Here is a 24,802-nt window from a genome sequence, read left to right on the forward strand (position 1 = left end):
CTGCTTCTTTTCGTATTTATTTTTTATATTATATTAATTTTTTTTTTGATGTTTTTAGATCTATTTGAATGCTTAAATCAAATTAGAAAGTGGTTTAAAGTCAAGTTTGAGCAGCTTTTGAATTGATTTTGCCACAATAAAACAACGTTTTTACCCACTGTGCGCTGTAGACACGTTGTTAAGCTGTATGTTCTTGTTTTCAATTACTTCCGAAACGTATATTTATTTATTCAAAAATAAAATTGATCAAGTTAACAACAAGCCCGCAAATAAATCTTTGCCAACGTCTATAAAAGGAAAAACAATGTTACGACTTTATTCTCTGCGACGTATGAATCAGTCAACTGCTGGCAATCAAGATTAAATTGTCGATTATAATAGACAAATTACAAATAGAAAAGAAAAGTATGAAGAGCGAATAACGACTAGAAAATACCCTAAACCAAAGTTTAGATTGTTATGCCAAATTGCTTGTCGCAGGGTCTTGAAATGTTCGAAATAGACTGATGATTCGATATGGATTTTAATCGATTTCATGTAATGTTATCGATCATTTTTAATGTACTTGATCAGGATATTATATATAGGGAACTTACATAAGACATTGTATTTTTTAAGCTTTCTAGAATTGAGGGAAGAGGTAAAGGACGCATGCACAAACGGACGAGCAGATGGAAGACTGGATGGGCAGGCAGACGTATAAGTAGATGTATAGACAGGCACACGGACAGGTAGGTGAGCGAAAGGACAGACGGATGAGGGGACACGGAGGCAAATAAACTTACGTATGGATGGACAGGCGAATAAATGGACGGACGGACATGTGAATGAGCATACGGCTAGACAGACAGAACAGACAGAGACGAACATTCTAGCAGAACTACGTCGATTCAGCAGTTGTTACTGATCAAGATTCTACATACACTCTCTAAAGTCCCTTGTCTATCAAATAGTTATACAAAACCCGTCATACCCCACATTCAGAAGGATTTAGGGTATAATGACTGCTTGGCTTGCAGACACGTTACGGCACCTTCTAGGTAGCTGGGTGAGATTTAGCGTGTTTAATTTGTCGGCTTATATGGTAAAGCGAAAACAGCGCAAAATCGTCTAGTACTGTTGTCATTGGCATTGCCTAAGCGACAAAGCAAAGCCGCGGAGGAGGCTGCCTCAAAGCTGAGACAGCGAACCCGTTTTGTCTACAGAAAGCAAACAAAACAAACGTCTGAGCGTTATATGACGTCATTAGCTGAAATTAAGTGTGGGTCGAAAAAAAAAAAAAAACAACAATAATAATCATTTACAACTTGCCAAGGTATTGGCAACACACACACGCTTACACACACCTGTGTGAAATCATATTTTAGAATATTGCTGCCGTAGCGTCAGCTCAATCGAATTTTGAAACGCGCCAAGTCGAGATCGAGCAAAATGTCGCTGCGGAAGAAAGAGGAGTATATACCCATTAAGTGTGAGGGCTGGAATGGAAAATTCGTTTATCCCGACGGAGCCGTGAACAACGTCTCCAAGATACGCCGTCAGAATCAGAACGTGACGAACACAAGCAATTTCTATGGCTTCAATACGGAACCGATTGTCCTGCCCACGGCTTGGGACGGCACCTTTGTGAAGGGCAACGAGACGCGCATAAAACCCGAACGAAATCGCTCCGATGATCAGGACTATTTCGACTATAATACAGATCCTACCATCTTGCCCACTGCCTGGAGTGGCGAGTTTGTCAACGATCCGAACGATGTGCGCATCAAGCCGGAGCGAAACTTCTCCGATCCGAGAGATTATGCGGAGGCAAATCGCTTCAAGTTGGTGCAGTGAAGCCGAAATGCAAATGGCAATGGCAAATGAGAGTGAATTGTGAATGTTTTGCACTACTAACAGAGCTCTTAAAGATCTATTATCCTATCTGATCTTCACACTAATCGCAATCTTTAAATATTTCATGTTCCCTTGAGTTTTGCATTGAAATTAACCTAAGCGTTGTATTTGAGTTATTTATTTGTATTTTTAATAATAAAAAAACACAAAAACAATTGTGAACAAAAATGTTTGTGGGTGTTTAAATGAATGAGAAAGCGTCGCGATATTTCCATGGCCTTTTAAGGTCGAAACGAGTTCGATCAAGTTGGAAAATACGTGTTTCGTGTATGAAATGGCTGTAGATTCGATTTCCTATATGGCAAGGCTTAGCTTAAGGGCAAATCATTTCTAGACTTTTCGCTTGGTAAAGCAGCTATGACTAGGCTATGAATACCCATGGTACATATACTCGCTCAAAATATATAAATAGCATATTAGTTTAGAGTACTTTGGGGAAGAGGAGAGAGCGAAGAGAGATTTAGATCACTTTGCTTTTGATACTGATCGAGATTATGAATAACGATATACATAAACATAATATATATACATTTAAACCGATGTATGTATATGTGTGTTCATAAAAATAGTAGTGCGACTGATCAAAAACGTTGGACAACACAATTTAATGATAAAAAATATTTTAAAAACTTTTTAAGGTAAATATTAAAATAAACAAATTTTGTAATAATTTAGTTATATGTTTTTTGTTCCAAACTTTGGAACATGTACACTTCAGGCCTTCGCAAAGGAGCCTTCTAAATTTTAGTTGTTCATAAAAATAGTAGTGCAGCTTATTCTATTGTAATTGACTAAGTTCAAGCGCCTAGGACCGGATGATTTCTATTATGAAAATGTTTACTGCTTACAACAATTTGTGTTTGTATGTATTGATACTCATTTATTATAAATATATATATTATATATATATACGTTATATAAAAACTTGATTGCTAATTCGTAATGACTGTGATTTTTTTTGCTTGGGCGAGAAGCAATAATAAAATAAGTGAATTTTTTGCATCTGACAATGCATTCAATTTCATCCTGTCACATTATTTTGAGCTCAGTAATTGGAAAAACGTTGCATGCCTGATTAAGTAACGCGTTCATCATCAACAAAGCACAGTAAATTAAAACATTCTATTTTCTAGACAAAGAAAACTTTTATAAGGAAAAATGAATACAACTGACTTATTAAAAATAATTAGCTTTAAGATTAGAACATTTTTATTACGTTGAAATGAAGTTGAAAAAAAATTTAAAAAGAAATTTACAAAGTTTGACCCCGACGTGAATCGAACACGCAACCTTCTGATCTGGAGTCAGACGCGCTACCGTTGCGCCACGGAGTCATCAAATACATGGCTACAAATTGAGTATTTGAGCACTATTGCCACATTTCTGGTTTTTTAGATTTTATAGCGTTGCCACTAGGTTGAAAATATTTAATGCCACTTGTTAAGACATAGAATTTAAATTTAGGTAAAAACATGTAACATTACATTATTAAATTGTATACAATTGAAACTGACTAGTGTTTATAAATGATAAATATTGATAGCCATTTAATATTGTTAACAATTCATTAAAAGATGCCTTTCTAGAGCTTTAGCTCACTAATTAACAAAGCTGAAGTTGAATGCAATTGCGAATATTGTTCATTAAGAACCGTTTAGCCAATATAGATGTTGTTGACTGCATTTTATGAAAGAAAAAGTTAAGGCATTCATTTAAATATCGTAGATTGTTGAAGTTATCGATAGCCTCAATTTAATGGTGCTCTAAATTTACTCACTAATGAGCATATTTCAAGTCATCGATAAAATTTGGCATTCCGTGCACTCTTAATCGCAGCCAACTTCACATCAACGCGTTCTCGGTATAGGTTTTAGCCATTATTTATTCGCAATAAATGCGAATGCAATTGCGAAAATTAGTTTGATTCGCTATATTTGCGAAGTAGCAACAACATAATTCATTTTATAACTAATCGCGCTCATATTGCATAGCTTTTACTTCGTCTATAATACGTTTTCATTTTGCCTAAGTTGTGCGCGTGAGTGTGTGTGTATATATTTTTGTGCGTGACGCGCTGCTGCCGCCATTCAAGATTGAAGCGAAAAAATGGATTTGGCGAAGCTGGATAAGATGAAAGTGGTGGACCTGCGTACCGAACTACAGACGCGTGGTCTTGATACCAAAGGTGTAAAAGCAGTGCTCATCGAGCGCTTGAGAGCACATGTAGAAGGTTCTGCCGGCGGCGGCGATGGAGGTAAGCTAGTATGTGTGCATGTATATGTGTGTATGTATGTATGCATCACTGCGGTTCTGAGTGCATGTGTGTGTTCGTGAGTATGTGTACTACACAATTTTGAACGGTTTTCAATGTGTGTGTGCGTGTAACTCGGCTCAGCGTGTTTGTATTTAATATTGTAAACGCGCCTTATATAACCCAAATACGAATTTGATGTGAATTACAAACTTTTTTTTCGCACACAACAGATGGCGCCCCACTTACACCAAGCCGTCGTCAACGTCGAACGCGATCCATGTCGCGGTCACCGTCGCCAGTTGCGACGGCTCCAGTTGCCACTGAACCAGAGTTAGAGACTCTGCCGGAGGAGGAACAACATGGAGCAGAACCCGAAGTTGAATCTGGTTCAGGAGCAGAAGTAGAGGAAGTCGAAGACGATGAACAAGAAGAGGAACAAGAACCAGAAGAGCAAGCCACTAAGGCGGACGAGGAAGAAGTAACGGACACTGCTGTACCGTCAGCAACACATGACGAAGATGTGGCTATGGCAGATGAGCCCACTACTATGGAGACAGTAAATCAGGAAGATTCCAACGACTGCCACAAACCAGCAGAGACAGAAGCGGAAACAGCAGAGAATAATGATACTTCAGCTGATGCTGAGGCTGAGGCTGAGGCAGAGGCAGAGGCTCATGCCGATGCTGATAAAGTCGCTCACCAATCCAATGGAAACAATGGTGAGAAAATGGAAGTTGATGACGATGCTGGCACTGGCGCTGGCACCAAAACAGACAAAGAAGATGACAAGGAGCAAGAGCTGGAGCAGGAAAAGTCAGGCGAACGGCGCAAACGATCACACAGTAAAACACGCTCTCGCAGCAGCTCGCGCTCACCCAAACGTCGCAGTGGCGACAAGCGTGACTCCAAATGTGGAGCAGCTGTTGAAGAGCAGCGCGCTGTAGTTGAGGATGAACCCACCATGGAGGAAAATAAAGTGGGCCTCAGTTGGCGTAAGTAATCTAAATTTTAGATAATCTAAATCTTTAATTTTTTTTAAATCTCATTAAAATTCAATTTCAATTCACAATATAATAATATATTTACTCTAATTTGTTTTTTTTTTTTTACGTTTTTTTCTCATCAGTTGATTCTGATATTCATCTGGTCATTGACTCTACCAATTTCACATCGGCAAAGCCACTGACCCCGGAAATCTATTCACTTATTTGGTCTGGTGCACGCGCCAATTACGGTGTGCGCGATGGCAAGGTTTGCTTTGAGGTGCAACTCTCGGAGGAGACAGTGCCAGAGAATGCTCATCATTTTCGCGATGAACCACATGTGCGAGGATTTCGCGTGGGCTTCTCAACGCCGCAGTCATCGTTGTTGCTGGGCGAAGCTGAACATTCCTATGGCTATTGCGAAAGCGGTCGTAAGGCTAACAATAGCGAGTTCAAAGAGTATGGCAAACCATATCAGCTGGACGATGTAATTGGGTGCTACTTGGACCTGGAGAGTACGCCGTGCAACATCAAATACACGTTGAATGGCGAAGATCTTGGCATTGCCCATGAGTTTGAGAAGAGCGTTCTGGGCGAGGATGGCGCACTTTTTCCACATATTGTCACCAAGGGCTACGAGTACACAGTGAACTTTGCTAATGCCGAAGAGCTGCTTGTTAATGCCGAGCGACCGACACGCAAGCGTCGCAAGCAGCGTGCCGAATCGCATAAAGATGATGACAATGATGGTGAGAAGTGGAAGGTGCTCGATGAGGCAACGGCTGATGACGATGAGCCCGAGAAGAAGGACGATGAAGCAAAGTCAGCTGCCACCGAGGAGGATGGCGACGGCGACAAAGTGGCGGAGGCCAACACCGATGCGACCAGTAAACCCGCTGAAGAGGAGCAGGCCAAAGAAGCTGTTGTTGAAGAAGAGCCCCAATCGGAGCAACCGGAACAGGCTGAGGCTGCAGAGGCTGCATCCCAGGATCAAGCAATGGAACCTGGTGAGTTCATCTAGAGACACTATCAAAATGAAGTTCAGATTTAAAACTTACATTTACTTTACAGCTGAGGAAGCAGCAGAAACTCCAGCTGTTGTGCCCACTGAGTCAGCAGCTGTGACCAATGGCGACAGTTTGCCTGATGCTGAAGTTGCAGCCGAACCTGGAGCATCAGCAAAAGAATCCCCCAAAAACAATGAAGCTTCAGCCAACGCTGTGGAGGACGAGGAAGATGGCCCATCGCCCAATAAACGTACCAAAACTGAGTCGGAAACAGAAAAATCAGCTGACAAGTCACAACCGGCTGAAGAAGAGTTCGAAGATGTTGTGCCCATACCACGCGAAACTGTCAGCCTGCTGCCGGACTATGTGCTCTTGGCTTTGGTGCCCATTGAGCAATTGGTTGCCGGTCCTCAGCGTCCTGCCACGCGTAAAGATTGCGAGGTCATTCTGCTTGTTGGTCTGCCAGGTGCTGGCAAGACGCACTGGACACAAAAGCATGTCGCAGAGAACGCCGATAAGCGTTACGAGATCATTGGACCTGATTCCATAATAGCCAAAATGACGGTAAGTGATAGTACAGAAGTTATAGTAGTAATAAATAGATGTATATGTATATAGTATAGATAAATATACAGTTTAGCAGCTCCAGTAGTTCATAAGAATGCAATATATCAAATATATCCAGTCCGATTAAATGTTGATAAGATATCATGTATTATAATATCTATAACCTGATGCCAGCTGTAACCAGAGTCGATCTGAGGCTATGTCATATTGCAGTAATGTTGACACTGCAAATAGTTTATATCCTTTGAAGTGAAACTTAATCGATGGCAAATTATTCATTAGCTAGAATTATTCGAGCTTAAATAGACTATCTAAAGTGCGTGTCAAAATCAACTGTTAAATCTGTTTCAGTTAGGTTTTAAGTTTGTCAGCCTTAAAGCTAGAATTAAGCTGCGTCGGAGAACTTTATTTTAGTTGTTTAGAGTTACTTAAGGGCTTTCTTCTTCTAGTTTTTCTCAGAAATCATTGAAAATGTGAATTCATTCTATGATGAAAACGTATGTGTCTATTAGTAAGAGGCGTGGCAGCAGCGTGAAGAGGCACCAGAGTTCAGGGAATATCCAAGTCGGACACTCTCGACTAGATCACTTCCCTTTGAACTATTAGTTCAAGGTACTAAGTAAATAATAACAAAGAATACCTCTGGGTATTATATTTATAATAATAATATTATTATTATATTTATAATAAATTATATTTATAATAATAATGACTAATAGCTTCTTAACGCAATTGAACATTTTCTGTTTATTGTTGATAAACGTTTTAATATTTTGTTTGGTTTTGTTTTGTTTTTTTTTGTTTTTTGTTCGATTTGTAGATCGATGGAGAATCGCGCAAAACTGTGCACAAAGGTCGCTGGGATAAGGTGTACGAGATCTGTTTGAATAGCCTCGGTGGCCTGGAAGATATTGCCATGAAGCGACGTCGCAATTTTATACTCGATCAGGTAAAACATCAAACAAATGACCAACAAACCCACACACTCACACACGCGAACACAGCAACACACACACACACATACAAACACACAAGCAACAAAATACACTGAAACAAACGAACCGAACGAAAAACTCAAAACCACGAAACAAGCGAGAATTATGCGTTGATGATGACATACGTTTGTCACACCTGAAAGGTCCCTGATTATTCACAAAAAGAAGGGATATTTTTTGTTATTTTTTTATGTTTTTGTTTTTGTATATTTGAAATATGCATTTTATTGCTCATATATGAAAATGTGAGAGATCCCAAGCGTCGCAAGCGATGCCAACTGAGTAAAGCTGTGAGGTATGTGTTAGGCACTAAGTTGATCCGATAATTAGTATTGCATAAGTGTGTTAAAGAGTGTAAGTATTTGTATCTGTATTAAGCATAAGTTTTAGGTGCAACAGTTGACTGTAGAAGAGGAAGATGATGATGAAGGGCAGTGTGTGAGATGGAGATGATGAGAAGAGAAGTTGAGTATGAGTAATGACAGCATGATGAAGGGAGCGTGCGGCAAGGAAGCCACTGTAAGTAAAGAACCAATAAACAACTACAACTACAACAACAATTACACACAATTCTAAAAATCTAAACAGCGAAAATCGTTCGTCTTATCACATTATCTGAATCGTATCGTATTAGTTACCTACTACTATACCTACTCTCTATCTCTCTAAATGCCAACAATCGTAACAGAGGCCACTGCTGTATATACCTACTATATATATATGACTGTGTGTATACATATATATATATACACACATATATATGTATATTCAATTATGTTAACTCTTTTGCTACTATACAAAAATTATTAAGTCAACTGTTGTTTCGTTCTGCCATTCCGAAGCAGAAACTTTGAGTAGTGTGTTGCAATGCTACGAATCAACTCCCCGGCGGAGTTGCATGCGGACAATAAGTACACGCACACACACACACACGTACATATATATGAATCAGGTATGTGTTAGTTTGTAAGCGAGGGCGAACAACGACAACAACGAACAACGTCTGCCTGGGAGCCATGTGGGCCATGTGGGCCATGGTGGGCAAGCGGCTCAATTCGAGCCCGACCCGGCGAGGCAATCATCAACGTGTTTCTCACCTGGCCAACTGACCAACAACGCAACATTCAACCAACCTACCCAATCGAATCAACCAAACAACCAACCAAACAACTCGAATCAACCAAACAACCAACCAACCAACTGTATAATTCTTGTAGACGAATGCGTATGCCTCGGCCCAGCGACGTAAAATGAAAGGTTTTAGCGACTTCAAGCGTATTGCGGTTGTTTGCATACCCGGCGAAGATGAATTGAAACGTCGCATCGCCGATAAAGAGGAAAAGGGAAATGCTTTTACAGTTAAAGAATCAACAATAAATAACTTACGAGGTAAATATTGTCTACCACAACCACAAGCAACGAAAAAACTCTATAAACAAAAAAAAAAAAATGCAAATAAATTAAGAAACGGCAAATTATTAGTGCATAATATAACAATATATCTATATGTATATATAATATATATTGAAAAACAAAACAGAACAAAAAAGAGAAAATAATATGTATAATGCTTATTTTGTGTAACGTATATATTTATTAGCCCGTAAGCAGCTGCATTCTCTTATGTATTTGTAACTGTTTTTTACTATAATTCTAAGCCATCTTTTAATTCATTTTTTATACTTCATCATTATTATTTTCTTTAAGAAACATGCCCAAACAGCCAGCTGGCAGCTCTGATGTGTTCCCTTCATATTGGTCCGATTCGCATTGATCTTAAGTCTTTACTGTGGTCCGTTATTCATGAATCCCATTTTGGTCTTCTATCAATATCTTGCCCAAGATATATATAATCAAATCTGATCTTCAAATTTCATTCTGTTCGAGCTTTAAGCTCTATTTTCTCACTCTCTCTCTCTCCCTTTTCCTTTGAACACAGTGCCAGCTGAACATACCACCTTCCCCCCACCTATTTACTCTCTCCTTTCCTCACTCTCTCTCTCTCTCTTAAAGTGTAATGTGTAAAATTGATCAAATCTTTTTGCCAGTGTTGCACAATGCCCCACATTATGATAATACGTTCGCACACTCTTTTTGCAGCCAATTTCACGCTGCCCTCGCTGGAGTTTGGCTGGTTTGACGACATCATCTACACGGAGCTGAACGGGGATGAGGCCAAGGCCGAGGTCAAGAAATACAATGAGAAGGGCAAGAAGGCTATCGATGCGGACAGGTCGCGTGACAAGAGATCGCGCGGCGGACGCGATAATTATCGACGTGATGACAGGCATCGTAATCGTCATTTTGATGAGCGACGTCGCGATCATGGTGGTCAGCGTCACGACAGTCGCTGGAGTGACTCGAGACGCGGTGGTGGCGGCGGCGGAGGAGGAGGAGGTAGCTACTCAAGCGGTGGCGGTGGCGGTGGCGGCAGTGGAGGAGGCGGTGGTAGTCGTGGCTATGACAACCGCAATCGCAATTATGGCAGCGGTGGCGGCGGAGGCGGTCAGCAAAACTGGATGCAAAATAATCGCAGAAGCGGCTATGATGATCGCGGCTATGGCGGTGGTGGTGGCGGTGGCGGCGCTGGTGGAGGCAGTCGTGGCTATGATAATCGCAATCGCGGCTATGGCGGCAGTGGTGGTGGAGGCGGCGGCGGTGGTGGCGGTGGCCAACAGAATTGGATGCAAAACAATCGCAGAAGCGGCTATGATGATCGCGGCTATGGTGGAGGCGGCAGCTCGCGAGATTATCGCGATCGAGATCGTGGCGGCAATGATCGCAATCGCTTGGGCAGCAATGATCGTAATCGAGGCAGCAGCCAAAGCAGCTATCGCTCCGGCGGTGGTAATCATCAACAACGGGATTTTCGGCATGGCCACCGCGACACCAAAGAAGATAGTCGCGGTGGCTATGAGCGGTCAGCTGCACAAGCGCTGCCCAAATACGGCAATAACTCGGCCCAAGTTGCCAGCTACGATCAGTACAAGCAGCAGCAGCATTCGAGCGGAGGTCAACAGTCCGGCTCCAAGGTAAACACAAACAACAATAATTCGAGCATTTGTAATTTCGAACTCTTTAACGGTTGCTTGCAGTCCGCGCTAAGTGGCAAATGGAGCACCTATGCCCAGCACCAACAGCAGCAGCAACAGACGCAGCATCAGCAACATCAACAGGCCGGCGTCTGGCAGCAGCAACAGCCACAACAGCAACAACAATACCAGCAGCAGCAACAGACGCATCAGACCGCAGGCCCACAGCAACAACAACAACAACAATACTGGAACTATAACCAGATGCAGGGTAGGTAGCAGCGACAATACCTGGCGACAACTGCTTACTTATAGAAAACTCGCTCTGTTGTCGTGCCGCAAATAAAATTCTAATTTAATATTCGATGTGAATTCATTTATTCGCTGGTGGTTAATGGAGCGAGTTCCAATATGAAGTGGCAGTTGGGGCTGATTGATTGATGATTCATTGATTGACTGATTGATTGATTGATTGTGTGTATATCTTAAGCAGGTTATGGCAACCAGCAGCAACAATCAGCCTGGCAAGGCGCTGATCAACAGCAACAACAACAGCAATGGATGTCCTGGTGGCAGGTAAGCAAAGCCGCCCAGCAGCAGTAGCAGCAGCAAAAGCAAAAACAAAACCAAATAATCGATAAATCGTAATTTTTTGTGCCATCGATAGCAGCAGCAGCAACAGGGCGCCGGCGGGGGAGCAGCGACCAATAATGCCGGTGGTAGTGCGGGTGGCACTACGGGCGCGGCTGGCAACAATGATGGCGGTGCCACCAATCATTATTGGTCTCAATATTCATACTCTACACAGTCCAATGCGGGCGTCGACAAGAAATAGAAGCAGCTAACAAATCGGTGCACATATTTTTGCCGTCGCAAGGCCACATTCATTTATAAACAATACACACAAACACACACACTTAAACACACACACACAACAAGAAGGAAACCAACTTTAAAGTATAGTTTTTAAACATAATACAAATCAATCAAAAAGCGAGCATAAATTTAGTGTAGCCAGTTTATAAGCGTCTGGAAAGTCCAAACAAACAAACAAAAAAGTAACCTTAACAACAGTTTCTCTCACTATATAAACAACAACAAACTGTGTGAACGATGAAAGAACTGTTGATTTTTTAACAAACAACAAAAAATCATGTATTTACTTGCTGCATAAATTTGTCATTGCGACCTTTGGGATGAAAGAGAAAATGCAAACCAATCTTACATTTATTGTGCATTATGTGAAATGGTTTATATTATATTTTGTTTATTTCTTCGCCAATTAGCATTCTCTTGTTTGTTTTTCCAAAACGAAAGCAATAAAGAACGTTAATTGAACTTCTTTTTTGGCTCATTACGTATCTAGGACAGTACAACTTGTTTAACGTTTAATTATGATTATTGTTTTATTTTTTATTGCTGGAAGACAAACTAAAAACAAAATAAATTTAACAAATCTATATACAAAACAATGTCTTCAATTTTATTGGTTAAATATATTATTGGGGACTTGATTAACATATGTTAGTTAACATGAATTTAATCATAAAGATAAATTTTTGCATTGATTTTTAAATAAAGGTAATTTATGGCATATTTTAAGCTTGAATTTCTTATTTGCTCAAGCATAAAATAAAATAAAAAAAATTTTTAAACTGAACCGCGCTTTTATTTAGGGCATATCCCTAATGCGATATTTCGATATACCTAATGTTGGCGTTAGTTCGATGTGTTTCGTCAAGTACACTACTTATCGAAGATCGAACAGCTAAGCGTCAAGTTGAAATCGATAGAAAGCCGACGATAGGCGCACCCAGCCGCAATCTAAATATTAACTTCATAAACATAAAAGTGGTGTGTTAGATTAAATGTGTCTTTTATCTATAACATAAGTTAGTTCATATAGTACATATATATATACATGCCGCTAGCCGTCCATTAATGCTTAAGGTATTTGTTGTCCATGCAAATACGATAAGAACAATTGGAATGACGCATGCAACAAACGGCGTGACTTTTTTCCCCCATTTGCTTTAATTGATTTTCCGACATTTGCAGAAGGACAAATATGTTGGGCATACAGTTATTTAATGAAATCGGCAGTATTTTTCGCAATGTGAGTGAGCATTTACAAATATATTTCTGTAAATATTAAAGATCTTCCTTCGTGCAGACACCGACATATGCGCTTGTGCTGGAAGCCTTGCTACTGATCACGGTGCTTGGCCTGCTGTTGCATAAACGTGGCGGTCGCGGGCTTTCCAAAGAGCAGCAGGACTATTTAATTGAACGATATGAGCCGGAGCCATTGGTCGCTGACACAGATCCCGATCATCCGTTGTTACACACACGCCTTGTCCAATCGAAAGTGGGCAAACGTATTGTGGTGGATGGACACGATTGCCTAAATCTTGGCTCGCACAACTATTTGGGCCTACTCGAGGACAATGAGATTCTGGAGGAGGCATGCAAATGCTTGCGTAAATATGGCGTAGGCTCGTGTGGTCCGCGTGGCTTCTATGGCACAATGGACGTACACTTGGACCTGGAGGATCGTTTGGCAAAGTTCATGAATCTGGAGGAGGCCATCGTCTACTCCTATGGCTTCTCAACCGTGGCTAGCGCCATACCTGCTTATGCTAAGCGCGGCGATATTATCTTTGTGTAAGTTTCCAAAGATTCGTCTTGACTCGGCTTATTATTAATCTCTCAGCACTGTTGCAGCGATGAGGGCGTCAATTTTGCTATACAAAAAGGTTTGGATGCCTCGCGCAGCACCATTGTCTACTTCAAGCACAATGACGTCAAGGACTTGGAACAATTGCTCGTGCAGCAGGACAAACGGGATCAGATGAATCCAAAAAAGGCGCAAAAGACACGTCGCTTCCTTGTGGCCGAGGGAATTTACATTAATACGGGCGAGCTGTGCCCGCTGCCGGAATTGGTGGAGCTGCGCAAGAAGTACAAGTTGCGACTCTTTCTGGACGAAAGCGTGTCCTTTGGCACGTTGGGCAACACTGGGCGTGGCATTACCGAGCACTTCAATGTCGACGTAAGTGTGACAAGTCTTCAATTAGTTTATCGATAATTTGTTAAATTAAATAATTTCTTGCAGCGAGATGAAATCGATTTGATATCGGCAGGCATGGAGGGTGCCATGGCAACCATTGGCGGCTTTTGTGTGGGTTCGCATTTCATAGCCGAGCACCAGCGTCTGTCGGGCTTGGGTTACATATTTTCTGCTTCGTTGCCGCCAATGCTAACGCAGGCGGCGATTTCAGCGTTGGATCGCTTTGAGCGTGAACCGCAAATTTTTGGCCAGCTGCACCAGAAATCGCAAAAAGTGCACACACAATTCAACCGGTTTAGCAAACTGAAGTTGGGCGGGGATGAGCTGTCACCTGTGAAACATTTGTACCTGGCCGAGGAGCGCGATAGCTTCGAAACGGAGAGCAAACTGCTCAGCCAAGTGGCAGACAAGGTAGAAAGCTGAATTTATTAACTAAATCGTAAACCTTGACATTTTTCATTTTTCAAGTGTATTGAACGAGGCGTGGCCGTCGTGGAAGCAGCATATTTGCGGAATAGGGAACGCAAGCCGATTCGTCCGAGTCTTCGGATTGCCGTTAGTCGATTGCTGGAAGATTCCGATATTTCCAAGGCCTTTGATGTTATCGAAGCCGTTTCCAGTGCTGAGCTTTAAGCTTGGTTTGTTTTCTACAATTGAATGCATTACGTTCCTAGTTTATTTTGTTGACCTATGACAAAAGCTCAGCACATGCTTTTATAATCATATTTTGCACAAAACTTTAATTGTATTTGATCAGTAATTACAAAATACAAATTTAAATGGAAAAAATCAAAATATAAAGTAGCTGTGTTATCAGCTTTTCACTAATTGATTTCGAATTTCGAACCAACTTAACATCTGCTAGCAATCGAAATTAAAATTTAATAAACCTGTTTGCTATAACATTAACAGACTTCTTTATCGATAGCCCTGCTGCATTTTTAATGCAATTCGGTGTGATAGCTTCTGGTCACACTGTCATTCAGAAACGAAGCCGAATCGGAAGCACGCATGTCGCGCTGTGATTTTCAGTGTGATTTTTGCATTTAATAGGTGTAAGTGGTCACAATTTAATTAAATTTTTAGCAAATCGCGAAATAAAAAAGAACCATAACATTTCGACCGTCGATTGTGCTTCTTAAACTATGTTGTAGAATAAAGCAGCATAAGCAATACGGACGAATCGATTTTTTCACGGCATGCCGGTGACGAAGACGCCGCCAAAGTGTTAACTGTGTTCGTGTGTGAATGTGTATTCGAATAAATAATATGACATAATCGACGTACATATGCATATGCGGTCGACTGAATTGACATAGTTTCTTCTACACATCTGCAGAATACTTATAAGTGCCTCATGTTTTGTGGTCGCAGTGTCAGGACTTGGCCATTCCTTTTGTACATTATGTACGTGAGCGGCGCTGTTTTTCCACGCATGCTTTGATCACCAAATTCGTTATTACCAACATACGTACAAATGCCATACACACACATACATACATATATTCCCTTTTGATTTGGGCGTTGCAGGATGATATGATTTCCAGGCCGCTTTGCGGTCATTTTCCAGAGAGCACCAGAGACGCTGTATAGTTGTCTCGCTTGCACAATTTTGCGCAAAATGAAATAAAATGCCTTGGCCCTCAATAATCAATACTGTATATTTATATTTGATGCGTAATGCATCGCAAGCATAATTATTTAATGTATGAAACATTAAATAAATTGCGTTTATTCAATTAACGTAAATATGTATAATATCCGACATTTAGTAATCGCTACGCCCACATGTCGTTTTCCAACACTGCCGCTCGCGACCGCTTCCAGTCTAAGCGCTCTCTCACTCTTCATTTTGTTGTTAACGTGCGCTTGAGAGCGACGGACGTGTGCGTTACAGAAATTAAAAAAATACATGTTATAAGGTGGTGTTTGATTAAATTTATATGTATACAGCTTTACTTATTTAAAGTTGGTTACTTGATGTGATAAAAGCAAATTGCAATAATAAAAAAGGGTAAATGTGGTGAGCTGTGCAAGTGCCGTTACTTAGACCCCGCCATTGCTAGATACGCCGTTATAAAGAGAGCTCTTCCCGCCGTGTTGCCGCTAGCGCAAAGTGCAAGCGATAACAAATGCCAAAAAATTGTTCTAGTGCAATTCACGATCATTGCTAAATAAATAAAATTAATTTCATAGTTCTTTTTTCCTCCCCCATTTATTTACTACATACGTATATACATATATATACATAAAGCAGCCGAAAAACGAACGCGTGTGCTTGTCAGTTTCGACGAACTTGTGTCTGTGTTTGTGTAAACGACGTCCCAGCAGCACGCAATAAGAACGAAAAAGCGAAAAGAGACAACGAGGACTACGTCAAAGTTGGAAAAAGCAGAAGTGGAAACATTCACTGTGAGTACGAGCCCATCTACCTTCATATAATTCTTTTCTCTTCTTTTTTTTTTAGTTTTTAGTTTTGTCTGCGAGTCAGTTTGTGTGATTTTAATTGTATTATTCACTTTTCGGTTAATTTTATATGTGTGGAAATGTGTAGACAGCGCGCGCTGTTTACTGTTATGCGTGGTTGCCGTTTGACCGGTGACGCCATCTTTTAACTCACACCAATAATTTTCGTTAAACAATTTTTTTTATTTTTTGGGATTGGTCAAGCACATTCCGGAGGAGTGTGTTTTTTGTGTTATGCCTTGTGATCAGTATTCGTTCTGAGCGCAGGGCAAAAGAAATGTACTTTTCTTATTTTCTTTGACTTGTCAGATGAAGAACATTTGACTTTTCTCTCTCCTTTCTCTTTCTTAATTTACATTGGGTGGGTGGGAGCTGCAAAGATATATATATACCTGTATGTATATACAGATATATATATACCTGTATGTATATACACTAGCTTTCTATTCGTGTCTGACACATGTCATCATACAGGTTTCTGATTTAAACTGCCGCCTTTATCAGTATACACTTACACACTCACGCACACAGAGACAAGTGCTAGCAAATATTTACGCTTACGCGTGTCTAATGCATTTTGCCGCTGTTCGCGGCGCATCTGTTTACAAGTTTCTCAGTCTCGTCGATGACCTACTTATTTGCAAAGTTTCTTTGCAGTTTTTTTTGTTTTGTATGCCGTTGCTTTGCCTTTTGCATGCGATTTGGCGAAAATCTAGTTTTGTGTAAAGCAAGTGATAAACGGATTTGTAAATATCAAAAACTTGTTTTTATTGAATAGTGACAAACGTTAATGGTTTTGCAAGCGATGCAGAGATCAGTTGGTCAATCAATATCGGTTATCGGTTAACCGCTTAAACAGCTGCTTCACCAGTGTAGCCACATAATTTATTGCAAATAATGCATAAGACGCGCAAGACTTAAATTATTGTCTCTACTCTTTTTCTAATCAGAACTTTTTTCGCTGTTCGCTAGTAAGAATTTGAGCCCAATATACACACATTCATAAATATATACATACATACATATAAATTTGAATGTGTGCTCTCGGCAGTAAGTTGACCTCATTTTTTCTTTTCTATGTGACCATATTCTTATTGCTTTCAATTAGAGAACAATTAGAGGTAGAAAAGAGATAGGCATACAGACAGAAATTACAGTATAACGAATCATGTATTAAATAGAAAAAGTATATAAAGAATTTTTCTTGGTTAACTTTCATGTATTGCTCATTGCCTTTGAAGTTACTGTTATCAACCATATCAAGTTGATATAACAAATATAAGCAAGTGACTCTGTTACGTATGTGCTGCGCTCGAGGTATATTAACAATTCAATACCCAGGTATATTAACAATTCAATGACGTCATAGCTCGCATTTTCTAATGAATCGCGCGGCCTTTTGTTGCTAATTCAATTTTGCGAATACTTATACATAAATATGCACACATACACACGTTCACTTGATGAGTTTTATAATTTATTTCAATTCAGCCCAAACGCTGTGCGTATATATATATTTGTGTTTAAGTTTTTTTTTGTATTATTTGTTCCCCCTTTTTTGCACGAAATAAAATGCTACTGCAAGTGACTCAATTGTAGTTGAATTTGTAGCTAATAAAGAGATTTTTTTAAATGTAATGCAACAGTTTTTATATTTGTCGACAACCTCTTCAACAGGTGAGAACAAAAGCAATTCGTTGTGACGCTCTTCGGGTGGGTGGCTGAGAATAGCAATGTAAATGACAAAAGAAAAAAACCCATTGTCATATTGCGCTACTACAGTTATTTCCAGTGGACAAATTAAAGTGTTGAATGAATGAGGCAAACAGACAGTGAGAGAGAGAGCAATCCAAGTGTGTGTGTGTGTGTGTGTGTGTGTGTGTGTCTTTGTTTTTGTGGGAGGAAGTGCATAGTTAAAACTGTAAACAATTGTGTGGGTGGCAACCTAGAAAAGCAGCGACAACAAATGCTTGAATGAGGCACATTAGTTTCGTTTTGAATTTGGTTTTTGTTATTATTATTGTTATTGTTGACCGAGTCTGCATATGACGGAAGTAGAATAGAAACTCGAAATAAACAATAAATACTATAATAAATTATAAATACATTTACCTAAGAAAACTCGGAAGGTACTGAAGGTGACAGTGAGCGAAGCTTATGAATTACGAGTAAAAATTGTTTACTCAAGCGCGCGCTTTGCTTATCTAATTTCCCATTTTAGTGACGTCACTTGATGTCAGTCAGGCTGTGATTAATTGTTATAAAATGTTCGGAGATTAAGTGCATAATTGTGACGTTCCGTTTGATTAATTGAACCTTCGTTCGCAACAATCGGAGGTCTGACAACCCTACAGTCCTCACTAATACCAAACGATTTATCTAAAAAGGCGAAAAGTAGAAAAGAGAGAAAGGCAGAGAGAGAGTGAGGAGTAAACTCGTCTTTGCCTTAGGCAATTGAGAAGCCACTGCTTCAGCTAAACAAATGCATAAAGCGAAAGAGAGGCAAACAAATGCATAAATAAAAAAGTAGCGTACGTGCCATACACACACAGAGAGACACACAAACATAAACACCTATGCCTATAGAAGTGAGATTAAAAAGAGATGTTTCTGGGCTCCGCTGCTGCTGTTGCTGTTGCCTGCAGCTCCTCATCAATATTACAAGCAACAACAATAACGCAACAGAGACAACAGACAAATGTACAGTTGCAACAGACAGGCTGGTAAAACACCAACAATAAATTCTGATGCTGCAGCAGCATAACTAAATCTTGTAAGAAATATCAAGAAGGCCCTAGCAAAGCCCAAGAGTAGTAGACAGAAAAAAAAAACACAGGCCGGCTGACAGACAGAGAGTGACGACTGCAAAAGCTCAGGCACGACAACCATGCTGTTAATTATACATGCCCAAGTGTTATGAAGAGTATGAGAGAGACAGACAGAGAGAGGAAGAGGGCGACTGAGGCAAAGAGTGGCGTATAACGAGAACAAAGTAAGCAGAGGCCAAGAACAAAAATGCAGACAAAAATCAAAAAAGAAAATAAGTAACCACGAGTGCTTGAGCCAGGATACACGACTAAGAGATACTCTCAGCTTAGAATTGTTGAATATATATGAAATAAATTATATAAATTGGCAATCTAAAAGTATAATATTGTCTGTCAGTTTCACGCTAGTTTGTAATATATATTTGTAAACGTCTGTATCGTATTAGCTTAATCTGTTACATACACTAGCATTAAAGCAAAATACTCTGTCAACCGGCTTTCATCAAGTTCAGAGTAAAAGAAAAAAGAAAGATCTCAGCCAAGTTGTTGTGCAGCCTCTCCCGTTCGGTCGGCCGGTCTCTGCTTGTGCCTGCCAATTGAAACTGTCTTAAATTAAAAGTATAAGACTATTATTATCTTCATTTGTTCTCTTTTTACTGAACTAAAATTTCAATTGGTATATTTGGGTTAATTTCGTTTCATTAGTTTACTATGTGGGCGTGGGAAAATTGTCGCTGATTGCAACAATTTACAATGTGATTAATGTAATTTCAATGAAAAACACAGCATATAATTAACACAGTGTGGAGCTGTGCTGTGATGATTGCCTGAGTTAGAAACTGTAGCAAATCTAGTTTAAGCAGTGAATTGAAGTGAGAAGGCAAGAATCTTAAATACAAATTGAACCTGATATTTTAAAATCACTTTACAACACTGAAAATATTTTTAAATGAATAGTTCTTTTGATTCGGAATTGTTTTGGTTCTACAGAACAATCGCTTACTATGCCTGTTTGCTATAAAACTCGTTTCTTTTGTGCATGATTTATGCATCTCTTGAAGTCATAAAGTGAATATAAAAAACTCGTTTTTATATAAGTTTTGAGCTTTTAGGCCAAAGATGTTGTAACAAAAGAGCCACAAACGGCATAATAAAAAGTCAATTTACAATTACAATAACAATAAAATATATAGACAAAGACTGGCCACAACTCTTGTGGCAAAAGCAAAAAAAAAAAACATTGCAGCATATTCATATTAATTCATAATGCAAAAAGTTGTGAAGCACACGAAAGCTAAATTTCAACTCGAATTGCTTATATAATAGTTTATCTTTTATATATGTATAGTTTGCTCGCCAGACATTTGGACGTCAGCCTTTTTGGTGTGAATAATAGTTAGCATGCGAGGCTCTTAAATGAAATTGTTAATTAACACCGGTAGCAGCTAGATGGCATGCAATGCACGCATTATTATTAATCACTTTTAATACTACTATTAAAATTGTGTTTAAAATTCCTTTTCACTGCAACTATATGGATGGGTTTTGGTATTTAGTATGTGCTTTAACTGTTTTTAAATGTATTTTGCATTCTTTAAATATGCGAATTGAGTACAACGGATACGGGCAACAGTTTCATTGAAAAAAGAGAGAGTCAAGTTTATTAAAATTTGAAAAATAAAAAAATTAGCTAAACTAGTTGAAAAATTGATTCTGCATGGTATCTCAAATTACTATTCATTTCTCAATGTATTGCTAGCCCTAAAAATTATATAATTGATGTAAAAATGATCGAACTGCTCTAAATTTTTTATGAGAAGTAAATTCTTCTATAATAAATCAGTATTTTAAAATAATTATAGATCGAAACCCATTTTTCAAGTTTATAAGCACAACAATTTTCGAACAAACTGACGAATAAATTAACAGCTTATTATGAGTCTATAATTAATATGCAAAAATATGTAGAAAGTGTGCTATAAAATTATATTACAAAAATTATTAATGAATATTGGTTAGAGTATAATGTAATAGAAACACCTTTAAAATAAGTATACGTGTATGTGCGTGTGTATAAAAGGAAATGGCCGTATAAGTTACCAGCCTGACACCAGGCAATGAATATTTCAATTATTTTGTTGGACGTACTCTCTCGCACTCTGTCGCTCTTCTACGCCTCCTAGCCCCACCCCCTTAGTGTTGTACACATACGAAAAAAAGTATTTGAACGCGCGCGCTGCTAGCTAAAAATATTTGCATGACATCATTCGACTTAGTTGTTGTTGCGAACGCGGCATCAATAATTTTCTGCTTTGCTTGCCTATAGACTATATATACTATAGATACATAGACGTATATTATTTTTATTTTTTATGCTGCATTTTGTGGTTAGTTGTTTGTTGGGCGACACCAGCGCGAGGGTCATAAAAATGTCAGTATTTGTCGGCTCATTGAACTCTTCTTCTACACTTATTTATGCAGCGTTTTCTCTATGTTCAATTGCAGGCAGAAAGAAAAGAAAAACTTGTACAAAATAGTATATTGAAAAAGTATTCGGTTTTAAGGTGAGTTGTATTTATTTTTATTTTTGCCAGAGTCGTAGACTCGCCTTCAATCGATAACGATAAGTCACAAGTGGAGAGTAAACAAACGTGCCAAGAGGCAAACATAACTTGACTTCGTGTTTATCGGCGTACAAACATTTACGTTTCAAAATGTGCAAATGATTATTGTGAATGATTTATCTACACTCTTTACTCTTCACACTATTCAGCAACAACACTGCCTCTGTCTCCCTCTCTCTTCCCCTTATTTGCCTGCTTGAGCTACTATCGTTTTTGTTGACATTTCTCTTGCATCATATGATGGGCACGACCGTCAGAGATTGATAGAGTGTGACAGAGAGAGTAAGGGAGAGCGACAGAGATAGGGAACAGAACATTTAGAGTTGAGCTCTCAGTTTTTCATTTATTTTTTGCTGTTGATCTTTGAACTTGCGCCATAATAATTGCCATAATTAAGTTTTGACTGCCAAAAAAGAAAAAAAAAGTAACTTAAGTGATATGTGTCATTTGCAATTTATATTTTCTCAAGTTTTTACTCTCGTCGTGTCTCGCTTTTAATAATAATATTAATAATCGGCCAATGATGTCACTTAGTGAAAACCAGTTTTGATTTTGCATTATTGTTGTTAGTTTGCCAAATATATATTTACAAACATTTATAATTTATTCAAGCGTTAAATTCCGGCTTTGAATATTATTTCACTTTCATTGAATAGTCAAATTTTGACAGAAAATTAGCTTTAAACTATTATCTTTAATCTATACTGGGCTGTACTAAAACTAAGTAAGATACGCCCCTATTGAATATTATTTAAGACTCAATTTAACTGCACACGTCATGGCAACTCATATGAACTCCTCAGTAAATAAAAATTTTTGCTATTTGGCACGAGTGTAAGAGCAGGAGAGAAAGAGCAAGATAGAGATGGAGTTGGAGAAGTAATAAAAACGAAGATAGTTTTTTCTTTCTGTTTTCTCGTCCAACTTGAAAGTTGAATTCGCTTGTGCGCATTTGGCCCATGTCCATCCATCCATCCATCCAGGCCAAGCAGTTAAATAAATGGGTCATTGAACCAGACGAAACTACTTTTTTCTTCTGCTTCTTCTTTCATTTGATTTTACTATCATATATTGCTTTAATGCTTTTTACCCACTTGGCAATAAAGGAAAAAATGAGCAGTGCTTTATTGTATTTGGCTTTAAGCTTTTTACATTTCTGTCGATTTAATGAACGACTCGAATTATTAAGTTTAATTGTGGAATAATGTGTTTTTTTTTTCGTACTAAAAATAACCATATATTATAGGTTCGAATATAATTATATTTGTTCCCCAACTACTTAATGTTTGTCCTTAACATTGTATGGCTTCCTGTGTCCTGCCATAGCAGGCGGCGCTCAGTCAATGACCTCTCACATTTCTACAGTATGACATCATGCTTAATTATATATTCTACAACCCCACTAACGCTCCGCCCCCTCTCCTTCTCTCGCTCTATCTTTTCAACCCCCCCACGATAAAAACAAAGCACTTAAAGTAGCAAATAAATATTTCACCCTCCAAAGCGATGACGTCATTTCCTGTTATTTCAGGCCAACAAGGACCTTTTTATGAGTCGCGCGTGTTTTACACACTTCTCAAACACGAATCCCCCTACTCGCCTAGTTAGCTGTGGCGCCACATTTCTATGATTTGGCGCTTGGCGCCGGCAACAAATTTCATAATGGACGCAACAAATAAGAGGACATTCACATAAAAAAGTAAAGGTTGTGTGTGTGTGGGGTGTGGCAGGTATTCGAAACATGGAATTGAGCTTGGAAGGTGGGTGGGTGGTTTGTTTGGCTTGCTTAAGCTGTCTTCTATAGGGCTGGGCGCGTGTCGTTGAACTTGTGGCCGTGGCTGCCTAGCAACACGTTAACTACGACACACATGTGTCAAAGGCAATGCGTGCTAACTGTTATTTTGAAACCTAGATAATCAATGGGCAAGTGCAGTGCTGGAGAGCTTGGGGCTGTGCCGCGTGTCCTTTACGCTAGTAATTAGACAACGATTAGGTGAATATTTGCAAGCCATAATGGAACTTTAATGGGTTTCCCCACTACGCACAGGTGCAGCTGTAGGTTTCCTATTAAATGGACATGCTGAAGCAGTCAACAATGAAAAGATCAAAGTTTGTTTTAACAAGATTAAAACGGAAATTGGTTTTACCAAACAAAAATGATTAAAGTAAACATAACATATTTGTTAGCTTCTATAAAATCTGATGGATTACTCAGAGAGACAATTGATATATAAATATATATATCTGTCTATCTTTTTTAATTCAGTTCAAAATAATTATTTCTTATAATTTTTTTGAAATTCCCATTGAGTTCTTTCCAAGCAGCCAACACTCAAAAGAGCTTTAGGCCCATTCGTCAATTGGGCAATGCGAATCCAATTTTTTATATGTAAAATGTTATATATTCTTATGTATAGATCGTATCAGCTTGTTTGTTGGCTGTTCTCCAAGTGAGTCAAGACTTTGATATTGGGTTGATGAGAACATATAGAAGATATGAAACATTCAACTGTCTGTTCATGCTGCTTGTCCATAACGATGTCATATAAATGTTGGCTTGCAGAAGCAGAACTTATGCAAAGAAAAACGAATCGTAATATTACAGTGGGCTGTAAGCGACTAGCCAATACTCTGCTCTACTCACTTCACTTACTGCGAAATTTAGAGGTTTTAACGAATTGTCTTTATCCAATATATATATATATCTTATATGCATGTACTATAAAAAAGACTAACTTTTCAGCAACCAATATACCATCTAAAAAAAAAAGAAAATAAAACGAAGAACCGAGCTGAACCGATCTGATCATAAATATAAACAGTGAACAAGTGAACTGTTTGTTGTTGTCAGGCACTGACACACGCCAAGTGTTGTCTGTCTGACGGTCGTCTGTTTGTTCACTTGTCTGGTCTTCTTTCATGCCTGTATTATGTATGTTATATTTTACTTAAAGCATTTCATTTGTCAGAGATCGGATAATCTTTGGCGTCATGCAACGGCGCCAACTTCTCAAGAGATTTCTGTATTGTAATTCAAGGCACGCGACTTGCGTGAGTCGCGTGACTCTTCGCAAAAAGGTGGACAAAGAAAAGGGAAAGAGAACTGCTTAGCAAAACAAACAAAATTAGCGAGATGTGAT

The 24,802-nt window shown here is 39.0% G+C and overlaps 4 protein-coding genes and 1 non-coding gene across 18 annotated transcripts in view; 4 read left to right on the top strand and 1 right to left on the bottom strand.

The window, feature by feature from the left end:
• Positions 1 to 1,377: 1,377 nt before the first annotated feature.
• Positions 1,378 to 2,064, top strand: LOC111597085. Its single transcript, XM_023311620.2, has one exon. The coding sequence runs from the start codon at positions 1,432 to 1,434 to the stop codon at positions 1,834 to 1,836; it is 405 nt and encodes a 134-aa protein (XP_023167388.1). The 5' UTR covers positions 1,378 to 1,431; the 3' UTR covers positions 1,837 to 2,064.
• Positions 2,065 to 3,158: 1,094 nt separating this feature from the next.
• On the bottom strand, positions 3,159 to 3,230 carry Trnaw-cca. The gene has a single exon. It is a non-coding gene; the product is annotated as a tRNA-Trp (tRNA).
• A 507-nt stretch (positions 3,231 to 3,737) lies between these two features.
• Positions 3,738 to 12,078, top strand: LOC111597022 (heterogeneous nuclear ribonucleoprotein U). Of its 2 annotated transcripts, none has more exons than XM_023311531.2 (10): positions 3,738 to 4,150; positions 4,381 to 5,142; positions 5,277 to 6,140; positions 6,205 to 6,704; positions 7,528 to 7,656; positions 8,920 to 9,091; positions 9,803 to 10,734; positions 10,798 to 11,005; positions 11,228 to 11,310; positions 11,402 to 12,078. In XM_023311531.2, the coding sequence occupies exons 1-10, from the start codon at positions 4,003 to 4,005 to the stop codon at positions 11,567 to 11,569; spliced, it is 3,966 nt and encodes a 1,321-aa protein (XP_023167299.2). In that variant the 5' UTR covers positions 3,738 to 4,002; the 3' UTR covers positions 11,570 to 12,078. The 2 variants fall into 2 exon arrangements, with proteins under 2 accessions (XP_023167299.2, XP_023167300.2); XM_023311532.2 differs by having other exon boundaries at positions 11,405 to 12,078.
• Positions 12,079 to 12,525: 447 nt separating this feature from the next.
• LOC111597057 (serine palmitoyltransferase 1) lies at positions 12,526 to 14,589 on the top strand. Of its 3 annotated transcripts, none has more exons than XM_023311582.2 (6): positions 12,526 to 12,588; positions 12,793 to 12,850; positions 12,908 to 13,398; positions 13,459 to 13,786; positions 13,850 to 14,215; positions 14,273 to 14,586. In XM_023311582.2, the coding sequence occupies exons 2-6, from the start codon at positions 12,803 to 12,805 to the stop codon at positions 14,435 to 14,437; spliced, it is 1,398 nt and encodes a 465-aa protein (XP_023167350.2). In that variant the 5' UTR covers positions 12,526 to 12,588; positions 12,793 to 12,802; the 3' UTR covers positions 14,438 to 14,586. The 3 variants fall into 3 exon arrangements, with proteins under 3 accessions (XP_023167350.2, XP_023167349.2, XP_023167351.2); XM_023311581.2 differs by having other exon boundaries at positions 12,531 to 12,684; positions 14,273 to 14,587; XM_023311583.2 differs by having other exon boundaries at positions 12,533 to 12,626; positions 14,273 to 14,589.
• Positions 14,590 to 14,771: 182 nt separating this feature from the next.
• LOC111597111 (protein hu-li tai shao) overlaps positions 14,772 to 24,802 on the top strand; it is a 30,462-nt gene continuing 20,431 nt past the window's right edge. For 5 of the 11 annotated variants that reach the window (XM_023311664.2, XM_023311665.2, XM_023311666.2 and 2 more), the window contains exon 1: positions 15,656 to 16,216. The gene's annotated coding sequence lies outside the window, so the exon portion shown is untranslated. Of the gene's footprint in view, positions 14,860 to 15,648; positions 16,217 to 21,543; positions 21,603 to 24,802 lie in introns of those variants that run through there. The other 6 variants (XM_023311656.2, XM_023311660.2, XM_023311659.2 and 3 more) reach the window with 6 other exon arrangements.

The sequence above is a fragment of the Drosophila hydei genome, unplaced genomic scaffold, assembly GCF_003285905.1.
Source record: "Drosophila hydei strain 15085-1641.00,03,60 unplaced genomic scaffold, DhydRS2 tig00000060-arrow-pilon, whole genome shotgun sequence".
NCBI lineage: Eukaryota > Metazoa > Arthropoda > Insecta > Diptera > Drosophilidae > Drosophila > Drosophila hydei.